Below are 12,639 nucleotides of genomic sequence, written 5' to 3' on the forward strand. Positions count from 1 at the left end.
ACAGGCTAGTAATAGGGGTGGCAACAATTTCGGCAGATAATTTTAGAAAGAAAAGGGTACAGATTGTCTAGCCTGGCTGATTTGTAGGGGTCCAGATTTTGCAGCTCTTTCAGAACTTCAGCTGACTGGATTTGGGAGAAGGAGAAATGGGGAAGGCTTGGGCGAATTGCTGTGGGGGGGTGCAGTGCTGTTGACCGTGGTAGGGTTAGCCAGGTGGAAAGCATTGCCAGCTATAGAAAAATGATTGTTGAAATTCTCAATTATAGTGGATTTATCAGTGGTGACAGTGTTTCCCATCTTCAGTGCAGTGGGCAGCTGGGAGGAGGTGTTCTTATTCTCCATGGACTTTAAAGTGTCCCAGAACTTTTTGAGTTGGTGTTGCAAGAAGCAAATTTCTGCTTGAAAAAGCTAGCCTTGGCTTTTCTAACTGCCTGTGTGTAATGGTTTCTAGCTTCCCTGAAAAGCTGCATACCACTGGGGCTGTTCGATGCTAATGCATTAAGGAGACACACACATAGTCAGACAGGAGAGCAACTAAAGTAACTGAGTAACGGTAAATAGCATATTCTCACATAGAAGGTAAAAAAATAGAAAGGCATAGATAAGTGATTAAATACCATAGCTACTAGTAACGGTAAGGATTTAACTAACTATTCCTAATATCTGATAGAGAAGAGTGGGATTAACTTCTTGGATATAGGGGGCGCTATTTTAATTTTTGGATGAAAAAAGTTCCCGTTTTAAACAAGATATTTTGTCACGAAAAGATGCTCGACTATGCATATAATTGACAGCTTTGGAAAGAAAACACTGTTTGCAAATATACACACATAAAACATTTGTTAGGACTATCTGTTTTACTGCAAAGGTATTTTAACGGGGCTTGCACACATATGGAACTTTATGAGTTTTTATTTTATGAGTTTTAATTATACAAGTGATTTTTTATTTATTTTAAGGATAAAGGGTTCTTTAATATGTTTAATGTAGTATGGAACATGACTATAAAAGGGTGGTATGACCTTTGACCTTATCATGGCTATCTCTTGGGGTCTGATCAGCCTCAGGGGAGAGCCATTTGTATAATGAATTTGTGGTCATTTGGGTTACTAGTTTTAAGGTAAATTAATTATAATGGAGTTATAGTTTTGGGATATAATTATAGTTTGAACCACAGATGAGAAAGTGGTTCAGGATTCTGTTTTACAACATTAGCTGTGAAGATTTTGAATTGGCTATTATTGATTTGGTATTACAACAGGAAAAAAATCATATTTATCATTGAGAATATATAGCGGGAGATAAGATACATTGAGGTTTGGATAGGAGATATATTAACCTGTAGTGACGCCCAGCCCGTGAACGGGACCGTTATCATCATCTAACACTAATTAGCATAACGCAACGGACATAAATCTTCCTAGAAAATATTCCTATTCATGAAAATCACAAGTGAAATATATTGGAACACAGCTTAGCCTTTTGTGAATCACCCTGTCGTCTCAGATTTTCAAAATATGCTTTACAGCCAACGCTAGACAAGCATTTGTGTAAGTTTATCATAGCCTAGCATAGCATTATGCCTTGCTAGCAGCAGGCAAACTTGTCACGGAAATCAAAAAAGCAATCAAATTAAATAAATCTACCTTTGATGAACTTCGGATGTTTTCACTCACGAGACTCCCAGGTAGACAGCCAAATTTCATTTTTTCCCCCAAATATTATTTTTGTAGGCGAAATAGCTCCGTTTGTTCTTCACGTTTGGCTCAGAAATCGCCCGGAAATTGCGGTCACCACAACGTCGAAAAATATTCCAAATTAGCTCCATAATATCGACAGAAACATGGCAAACGTTGTTTAGAATCCATCCTCAAGGTGTTTTTCTAATATCTATTCGATAATATATCCGTCGGGACAATTCCTTTTTCTCTAGGACTGATTGGAGTAATGGCTACCTCTGCACTTTACGCGAGAATCTCTCTTGGAGCCACCATGTGACCACTTACGCAAAGTGCCCCCATACGGCTATTCTTCAACAGAAATGCGTACAACTACGTCACAATGCTGTAGACACCTTGGGGAATACGTACAGTGCCTTGCGAAAGTATTCGGCCCCCTTGAACTTTGCGACCTTTTGCCACATTTCAGGCTTCAAACATAAAGATATAAAACTGTATTTTTTTGTGAAGAATCAACAACAAGTGGGACACAATCATGAAGTGGAACGACATTTATTGGATATTTCAAACTTTTTTAACAAATCAAAAAATGAAAAATTGGGCGTCTCAGGTGTTTTTAAAAAGCATTTATTTATTATTATATTATTATTATATTATATTATATATTCTAGCATCTTTTCCTGACAAAATATCCCGTTTAAAACAGGAACGTTTTTTTTCCAAAAATGAAAATACTGCCCCCTAACACCAAGAGGTTAAGCCAATAGGGCAGGAAATTACATAGAAAAATAAGTTACAGTTCTTAGGTGTGATATATTAATGTAGATAAGGTATTCCACACTATGCAACATTTATTAAATTATTGATGAAACTGATTTTAAGGTTAATTCATGTTATTTTCAGATAAAATACTGTGGATAAGGTATTCCACACTATGCAACATTTATTCAATTATTGATGAAACTGATTTTCGTAATTTATTTATTTATTTTGCTCCTTTGCACCCAATTATTTTTATTTCTACTTTGCACATTGTTCCACTGCAAATCTACCATTCCAGTGTTTTACTTGCTATATTGTATTTACTTCTCCACCAAGGCCTTTTTTTTGCCTTTACCTCCCTTATCTCACCTCATTTGCTCACATCTTATATATACTTGTTTCTACTGTATTATTGACTGTATGTTTGTTTTACTCCATGTGTAACTCGGTGTCGTTGTATGTGTCGAACTGCTTTGCTTTATCTTGACCAGGTCTCAATTTTTAAACTGCAGTTGTAAATGAGAACTTGTCTGAACTTGCCTGAACTTACCTGGTTATGAATAGATATGGAAGGTTTCTGGACACTGATATATCTGAATATGTTGAAAAAATATACTGCCACTATTTTCACCACCAAAGAATAGCAGTATAATTTTAATATGATTTGACTATTTGCTATTTGATTTGACTATTTGCAGGCTGTCAGGCTGTCTAGTCACAGAGGAAGGCTGTGCTTCTCTGGTCTCAGCTCTGAGGTCAAACCCCTCACACCTGAGAGAGCTGGATCTGAGTAACAATGACCTGAAGGATTCAGGAGTGAAGCTGCTCTCTGCTGGACTGGGGAATCCCCACTGTAAACTGGAGACTCTGAGGTCAGTATTCCTGTAGTTGGTCAACAAGTGATAACTGTTCACCAGATCCACACGTGTTTGTCCACACGCCTGTGTTACTGTTTAGAAATGAATAGTGAATAAAGATGAAAAACAAAGTTATAGAGGCAGAAATATGTTTTTTTTAAATGCTATTCTCCTCTGTTATTGGTAATGGTGAGAGGTTAGCATGTTTTGTTGTAGTCTCTGTTATTGGTAATGGTGCGAGATTAGCATGTTTTGTTGTAGCCTCTGTTATTGGTAATGGTGAGAGGTTAGCATGTTTTGTTGTAGTCTCTGTTATTGGTAATGGTGCGAGATTAGCATGTTTTGTTGTAGTCTCTGTTATTGGTAATGGTGAGAGGTTAGCATGTTTTGTTGTAGCCTCTGTAACTCTCTCACTCATTATTATTCATGATTCATTCATGATCTTTCTCAATCATGGCAGTCACAGGCTTGATGTAGTCATTGTGTTCAAAGAATATGGGACCAAATACTAAAGTTTTGACTACTTTAATAAACTATAAGTGAATTGGTCAGAATACTTATGGTCAGAATACTTATGACTTCTTCAAATAGGGGGACAAGATAGTTCTTTAATTTTTCTAAACCGTGAAACAGATATGTATTAAACTATCCTCAAATAAAAGATGACATTATATACTGTCACCTCAAATTAAAATGTTGATCTTAAACCTAAAATGTTGGAAATATAGCCATATTTAAAATGTTAGCTTCAGTGTCAAAATAGATATGTTGTGGACTGTATACTCAATACAATCTAAATCTGATACCTCACTGTCTAAATAGATATGGTGTGGACTGTATACTCAATACAATCTAAATCTGATACCTCACTGTCTAAATAGATATGGTGTGGACTGTATACTCAATACAATCTAAATCTGATACCTCACTGTCTAAATAGATATGGTGTGGACTGTATACTCAATACAATCTAAATCTGATTCCTCACTGTCTAAATAGATATGTTGTGGACTGTATACTCAATACAATCTAAATCTGATACCTCACTGTCTAAATAGATATGGTGTGGACTGTATACTCAATACAATCTAAATCTGATTCCTCACTGTCTAAATAGATATGGTGTGGACTGTATACTCAATACAATCTAAATCTGATTCCTCACTGTCTAAATAGATATGTTGTGGACTGTATACTCAATACAATCTAAATCTGATACCTCACTGTCTAAATAGATATGGTGTGGACTGTATACTCAATACAATCTAAATCTGATTCCTCACTGTCTAAATAGATATGGTGTGGACTGTATACTCAGTACAATCTAAATCTGATACCTCACTGTCTGTCTTCTGACTGATTCTGCTTTTTAAACTGGTCTGGTCAGTCTACTCAAACATTTGTACTATACATGTTTATATCAGCAGGCAATACTTTAATAATTTGTAATTTATAATAATGATACATTAATTAATTAATAGATCTCAATATACTATACACTCTACTCAAATATTTGTACTCTTCAAGTAATATTATGATCATTTATAATAATGATACATTAAATTATAAATAGATATGGCAGGTTTCAGAACACTGATATATCTGAATATGTTGAAAAAATATACTGCCACTATTTTCACCACCAAAGAATATCAGTGTGATTTTAATATGATTTGACTCTTTGCAGGCTGTCAGGCTGTCTAGTCACAGAGGAAGGCTGTGCTTCTCTGGTCTCAGCTCTGAGGTCAAACCCCTCACACCTGAGAGAGCTGGACCTGAGCTACAATCACCCAGGAGACTCAGGAGTCAGACTGCTCTCTGCTGGACTGGAGGATCCACACTGCAGACTGGAGAAACTCAAGTATGTAGAGGGTTTATGTCAATGTTCATATCAGACATGTATGACTCATCAGGCTAGTTAAGACAAACATTCTTACGACCACTTGGACAAAGTTATGTGCTGTGTGTGTGTGTGTGTGTGTGTGTGTGTGTGTGTGTGTGTGTGTGTGTGTGTGTGTTTGTGTGTGTGAGTTCAGTGTGTTCGTGTCCAGTGTGTGTATGTCCAGTGTAAATCTCTCAATGACACACAAACACACACTCTGGACACACACATTCTGGACACACACTGGATTCACACACTGGACAAACACAGGACACACACAAACACTCCCATGTGTGTATGTGTGTGTGTGTGAGAGTTCAGGTGTATCCCTCAATTACTGTCTGTTCTTCTGCTTACCGCTACAGTGTGGAACATGGTGGAGAGAACAGAATGAAACCTGGGCTTAGAAAATGTGAGTGTTGACTGCTGTGAAGAATATGACTAAGAATAAGTCTTAATTCAAGTTAAGTCAAAGTCAAAGACCACCATCATTACTGACTTGGTCATATTAAATATCAGCTGTAGTTCTACAGAAGCAGAAATCAGTGAAACCAAAGTTTACAAAGAGTTGATTTCACAGTGTGTGTGTGTGTGTGTGTGTGTGTGTGTGTGTGTGTGTGTGTGTGTGTGTGTGTGTGTGTGTGTGTGTGTGTGTGATTAATGGGAATCAGTGTGTTTTATATTACCATACAGTATAACATTTGATCATTCTCCTTTTGATACCTAGAAACATCTACATTAAATGAATTAGTGAAAAGTGAGTTAACATTCTAATGTGAATGATGATGATTTCTAATATTGTGTCTGGTTTCATCCATCAGATGTCTGTGATCTCACACTGGATCTAAACACAGTAAACAGACTCCTCTCTCTGTCTGAGGAGAACAGAAAGGTGACATGTAGGAGAGAGAAGCAGCCGTATCCTGATCACTCAGAGAGATTTGAGGACTGGAAACAGGTGCTGTGTAGAGAGGGTCTGACTGGGTGCTGTTACTGGGAGGTAGAGTGGAGTGGGGGGGCTGGAATAGGAGTGACATATAAAGGAATCAACAGGAGAGGAGGGGGTGATGACTGTTGGCTTGGAAGCAATGACAAGTCCTGGAGTCTGTCCTGCTATGACACCTGCTACAGAGCCTGGCACAATAATAATCTCACTACCATAGACGTCCACCCCTCCAGCTCCCACAGAGTAGGAGTGTATCTGGACTGGCCAGCCGGAACTCTGTCCTTCTTTAGAGCCTCCTCTGACACACTGACCCACCTGATCACATTCCCCTCCACATTCACTGAGCCCCTCTATCCAGGGTTTAGGGTTGATGATGTTGACTCCTCAGTGTCCCTGTAAATATTAACCTGACACACACACTGAACACACACACACTGAACACACTAAAAACACACACACACACACACACACACACACACACACACACACACACCCTGAACACTCACACATACACTGGACACAAACAAACACTGACATACACACATACGAACACATACTGACATACACACATACGAACACACACACACACTGGACACACACACACACACACTGGACACACACACACACGCACACACACTGGACACACACGCACACACACTGGACACATACACCCACGTCTACTTCACTGTGTTATAATGGACCTCATGTTTGTTATGTCACCTCTGTAACCAGGTATCAAACATACTGACCTTTCTGACCCTGTCCCATGGCCCTACTTCACTGTGTTATAATGGACCTCATGCTTGTTATGTCACCTCTGTAACCAGGTATCAAACATACTGACCTTTCTGACCCTGTCCCATGGCCCTACTTCACTGTGTTATGATGGACCTCATGCTTGTTATGTCACCTCTGTAACCAGGTATCAAACATACTGACATTTCTGACCCTGTCCCATGGCCCTACTTCACTGTGTTATAATGACCTTTCTGACCCTGTCCCATGGCCCTACTTCACTGTGTTATAATGACCTTTCTGACCCTGTCCCATGGCCCTACTTCACTGTGTTATAAGGGACCTTATGCTTGTTATGTCACCTCTGTAACCAGGCATCAAACATACTGACCTTTCTGACCCTGTCCCATGGCCCTACTTCACTGTGTTATAATGACCTTTCTGACCCTGTCCCATGGCCCTACTTCACTGTGTTATAATGACCTTTCTGACCCTGTCCCATGGCCCTACTTCACTGTGTTATAAGGGACCTTATGCTTGTTATGTCACCTCTGTAACCAGGTATCAAACATACTGACCTTTCTGACCCTGTCCCATGGTCCTACATTCTAGAACTGAACATTTAACGTCCTCTGGGTTTTGTTTACTGTCCATTTCATACTCATTTATTGATGTATTGTTGTGTATTGGGGTTGTGGCGCAGAGCATCATGGGGGTTTGTATGTGTTGAGATGATCACGTTCCAGATAAATGGTTGAACTGATTCCTGTCTCCCGTCTCATCATTATTGAATTGTTATACAGACATGGTTATGAAACCTACATAACATAACAAAAGATTGGTGATGAGTCTGAACCTACAGGAACGATTCTGCCTGGAAGAAGTTGGTTTTTACAACTGTTTATAATGGTTATTTTCTGTGGTAATGTTAACACAGAGTATTACTAGCAGAGGCAAGTGCAGAGTTGAGCTAACAGAGAGAGTTAACATCATCATGGAGGGCAGTGGAGCTAACAGAGAGAGTTAACATCATCATGGAGGGAAGTGGAGCTAACAGAGAGAGTTAACATCATCATGGAGGGAAGTGGAGCTAACAGAGAGAGTTAACATCATCATGGAGGGAAGTGGAGCTAACAGAGAGAGTTAACATCATCATGGAGGGAAGTGGAGCTAACAGAGAGAGTTAACATCATCATGGAGGGAAGTGGAGCTAACAGAGAGAGTTAACATCATCATGGAGGAAGTGGAGCTAACAGAGAGAGTTAACATCATCATGGAGGGAAGTGGAGCTAACAGAGAGAGGTAACATCATAATGGAGGGAAGTGGAGCTAACAGAGAGAGTTAACATCATCATGAAGGGAAGTGGAGCTAACAGAGAGAGTTAACAACATCATCATGGAGGGAAGTGGAGCTAACAGAGAGAGTTAACATCATCATGAAGGGAAGTGGAGCTAACAGAGAGAGTTAACATCATCATGGAGGGAAGTGGAGCTAACAGAGAGAGTTAACATCATCATGAAGGGAAGTGGAGCTAACAGAGAGAGTTAACATCATCATGGAGGGAAGTGGAGCTAACAGAGAGAGTTAACATCATCATGGAGGGAAGTGGAGCTAACAGAGAGAGTTAACATCATGGAGGGAAGTGGAAATAACAGAGAGAGTTAACATCATCATGGAGGGAAGTGGAGCTAACAGAGAGAGTTAACATCATCATGGAGGGAAGTGCATAGTGGAGCTAACAGAGAGAGTTAACGTCATCATGGAGGGAAGTGGAGCTAACAGAGAGAGTTAACATCATCATGGAGGGAGGTGGAGCTAACAGAGAGAGTTAACATCATCATGGAGGGAAGTTGAGCTAACAGAGAGAGTTAACATCGTCATGGAGGAAAGTGGAGCTAACAGAGAGAGTTAACATCATCATGAATGGAAGTGGAGCTAACAGAGAGAGTTAACATCATCATGAAGGGAAGTGGAGCTAACAGAGAGAGTTAACATCATCATGGAGGGAAGTTGAGCTAACAGAGAGAGTTAACATCGTCATGAAGGGAAGTGGAGCTAACAGAGAGAGTTAACATCATCATGGAGGGAAGTGGAGCTAACAGAGAGAGTTAACATCGTCATGGAGGGAAGTGGAGCTAATAGAGAGAGTTAACATCATCATGGAGGGAAGTGGAGCTAACAGAGAGAGTTAACATCATCATGGAGGGAAGTGGAGCTAACAGAGAGAGTTACCATCATCATGGAGGGAAGTGGAGCTAACAGAGAGAGTTAACATCGTCATGGAGGGAAGTGGAGCTAACAGAGAGAGTTAACATCATCATGGAGGGAAATGGAGCTAACAGAGAGAGTTAACATCATCATGAAGGGAAGTGGAGCTAACAGAGAGAGTTAACATCATCATGGAGGGAAGTGGAGCTAACAGAGAGAGTTAACATCATCATTGAGGGAAGTGGAGCTAACAGAGAGAGTTAACATCATCATGGAGGGAAGTGGAGCTAACAGAGAGAGTTAACATCATCATGAAATGAAGTGGAGCTAACAGAGAGAGTTAACATCGTCATGAAGGGAAGTGGAGCTAACAGAGAGAGTTAACATCATCATGGAGGGAAGTGGAGCTAACAGAGAGAGTTAACATCATCATGGAGGGAAGTGGAGCTAACAGAGAGAGTTAACATCATCATGGAGGGAAGTGCATAGTGGAGCTAACAGAGAGAGTTAACATCATCATGGAGGGAAGTGGAGCTAACAGAGAGAGTTAACATCATCATGAAGGGAAGTGGAGCTAACAGAGAGAGTTAACATCATCATGGAGGGAAGTGGAGCTAACATCATCATGGAGGGAAGTGGAGCTAACAGAGAGAGTTAACATCATCATGGAGGGAAGTGGAGCTAACAGAGAGAGTTAACATCATCATGGAGGGAAGTGGAGCTAACAGAGAGAGTTAACATCATCATGGAGGGAAGTGGAGCTAACAGAGAGAGTTAACATCATCATGAAGGGAAGTGGAGCTAACAGAGAGAGTTAACATCATCATGGAGGGAAGTGCATAGTGGAGCTAACAGAGAGAGTTAACATCATCATGGAGGGAAGTGGAGCTAACAGAGAGAGTTAACATCATCATGGAGGGAAGTGGAGCTAACAGAGAGAGTTAACATCATCATGGAGGGAAGTGGAGCTAACAGAGAGAGTTAACATCATCATGGAGGGAAGTGGAGCTAACAGAGAGAGTTAACATCATCATGGAGGGAAGTGGAGCTAACAGAGAGAGTTAACATCATCGTGGAGGGAAGTGGAGCTAACAGAGAGAGTTAACATCATCATGGAGGGAAGTGGAGCTAACAGAGAGAGTTAACATCATCATGGAGGGAAGTGGAGCTAACAGAGAGAGTTAACATCGTCATGAAGGGAAGTGGAGCTAACAGAGAGAGTTAACATCATCATGGAGGGAAGTGGAGCTAACAGAGAGAGTTAACATCATCATGGAGGGAAGTGGAGCTAACAGAGAGAGTTAACATCATCATGGAGGGAAGTGGAGCTAACAGAGAGAGTTAACATCATCATGGAGGGAAGTGGAGCAAACAGAGAGAGTTAACATCGTCATGAAGGGAAGTGGAGCTAACAGAGAGAGTTAACATCATCATGGAGGGAAGTGGAGCTAACAGAGAGAGTTAACATGATCATGGAGGGAAGTGGAGCTAACAGAGAGAGTTAACATCATCATGGAGGGAAGTGGAGCTAACAGAGAGAGTTAACATCATCATGAAGGGAAGTGGAGCTAACAGAGAGAGTTAACATCATCATGGAGGGAAGTGGAGCTAACAGAGAGAGTTAACATCAACATGAAGGGAAGTGGAGCTAACAGAGAGAGTTAACATCATCATGAAGGGAAGTGGAGCTAACAGAGAGAGTTAACATCATCATGGAGGGAAGTACATAGTGGAGCTAACAGAGAGAGTTAACATCATCATGGAGGGAAGTGGAGCTAACAGAGAGAGTTAACATCATCATGGAGGGAAGTGGAGCTAACAGAGAGAGTTAACATCATCATGGAGGGAAGTGGAGCTAACAGAGAGAGTTAACATCATCATGGAGGGAAGTGGAGCTAACAGAGAGAGTTAACATCATCATGGAGGGAAGTGGAGCTAACAGAGAGAGTTAACATCATCATGGAGGGAAGTGGAGGTAACAGAGAGAGTTAACATCATCATGGAGGGAAGTGGAGCTAACAGAGAGAGTTAACATCATCATGGAGGGAAGTGGAGCTAACAGAGAGAGTTAACATCATCTTGGAGGGAAGTGGAGCTAACAGAGAGAGTTAACATCATCATGGAGGGAAGTGGAGCTAACAGAGAGAGTTAACATCATCATGGAGGGAAGTGGAGCTAACAGAGGGAGTTAACATCATCATGGAGGGAAGTTGAGCTAACAGAGAGAGTTAACATCGTCATGAAGGGAAGTGGAGCTAACAGAGAGAGTTAACATCATCATGGAGGGAAGTGGAGCTAACAGAGAGAGTTAACATCGTCATGGAGGGAAGTGGAGCTAATAGAGAGAGTTAACATCATCATGGAGGGAAGTGGAGCTAACAGAGAGAGTTAACATCATCATGGAGGGAAGTGGAGCTAACAGAGAGAGTTACCATCATCATGGAGGGAAGTGGAGCTAACATAGAGAGTTAACATCGTCATGGAGGGAAGTGGAGCTAACAGAGAGAGTTAACATCATCATGGAGGGAAATGGAGCTAACAGAGAGAGTTAACATCATCATGAAGGGAAGTGGAGCTAACAGAGAGAGTTAACATCATCATGGAGGGAAGTGGAGCTAACAGAGAGAGTTAACATCATCATTGAGGGAAGTGGAGCTAACAGAGAGAGTTAACATCATCATGGAGGGAAGTGGAGCTAACAGAGAGAGTTAACATCATCATGAAATGAAGTGGAGCTAACAGAGAGAGTTAACATCGTCATGAAGGGAAGTGGAGCTAACAGAGAGAGTTAACATCATCATGGAGGGAAGTGGAGCTAACAGAGAGAGTTAACATCATCATGGAGGGAAGTGGAGCTAACAGAGAGAGTTAACATCATCATGGAGGGAAGTGCATAGTGGAGCTAACAGAGAGAGTTAACATCATCATGGAGGGAAGTGGAGCTAACAGAGAGAGTTAACATCATCATGAAGGGAAGTGGAGCTAACAGAGAGAGTTAACATCATCATGGAGGGAAGTGGAGCTAACATCATCATGGAGGGAAGTGGAGCTAACAGAGAGAGTTAACATCATCATGGAGGGAAGTGGAGCTAACAGAGAGAGTTAACATCATCATGGAGGGAAGTGGAGCTAACAGAGAGAGTTAACATCATCATGGAGGGAAGTGGAGCTAACAGAGAGAGTTAACATCATCATGAAGGGAAGTGGAGCTAACAGAGAGAGTTAACATCATCATGGAGGGAAGTGCATAGTGGAGCTAACAGAGAGAGTTAACATCATCATGGAGGGAAGTGGAGCTAACAGAGAGAGTTAACATCATCATGGAGGGAAGTGGAGCTAACAGAGAGAGTTAACATCATCATGGAGGGAAGTGGAGCTAACAGAGAGAGTTAACATCATCATGGAGGGAAGTGGAGCTAACAGAGAGAGTTAACATCATCATGGAGGGAAGTGGAGCTAACAGAGAGAGTTAACATCATCGTGGAGGGAAGTGGAGCTAACAGAGAGAGTTAACATCATCATGGAGGGAAGTGGAGCTAACAGAGAGAGTTAACATCATCATGGAGGGA

General features: G+C 41.0%; 3 protein-coding genes across 4 annotated transcripts in view; 2 read left to right on the forward strand and 1 right to left on the reverse strand.

Moving 5' to 3' along the window:
• LOC118937847 (NLR family CARD domain-containing protein 3-like) overlaps positions 1–12,639 on the reverse strand; it is a 527,060-nt gene that overhangs the window by 131,068 nt on the left and 383,353 nt on the right. The gene's annotated exons all lie outside the window — the stretch shown is intronic.
• The window catches only part of LOC118938482 (NLR family CARD domain-containing protein 3-like), a 201,798-nt gene that overhangs the window by 36,855 nt on the left and 152,304 nt on the right, over positions 1–12,639 (forward strand). The gene's annotated exons all lie outside the window — the stretch shown is intronic.
• On the forward strand, positions 999–7,624 carry LOC118938474 (stonustoxin subunit beta-like). Its single transcript, XM_090194379.1, has 5 exons — positions 999–1,015; positions 3,140–3,313; positions 4,986–5,159; positions 5,546–5,592; positions 6,002–7,624. The coding sequence occupies exons 1-5, from the start codon at positions 999–1,001 to the stop codon at positions 6,523–6,525; spliced, it is 936 nt and encodes a 311-aa protein (XP_090050505.1). The 3' UTR covers positions 6,526–7,624.

Source organism: Oncorhynchus mykiss, chromosome 13, assembly GCF_057628025.1.
Source record: "Oncorhynchus mykiss isolate SJ-2025 chromosome 13, ASM5762802v1, whole genome shotgun sequence".
NCBI classification, from domain to species: domain Eukaryota; kingdom Metazoa; phylum Chordata; class Actinopteri; order Salmoniformes; family Salmonidae; genus Oncorhynchus; species Oncorhynchus mykiss.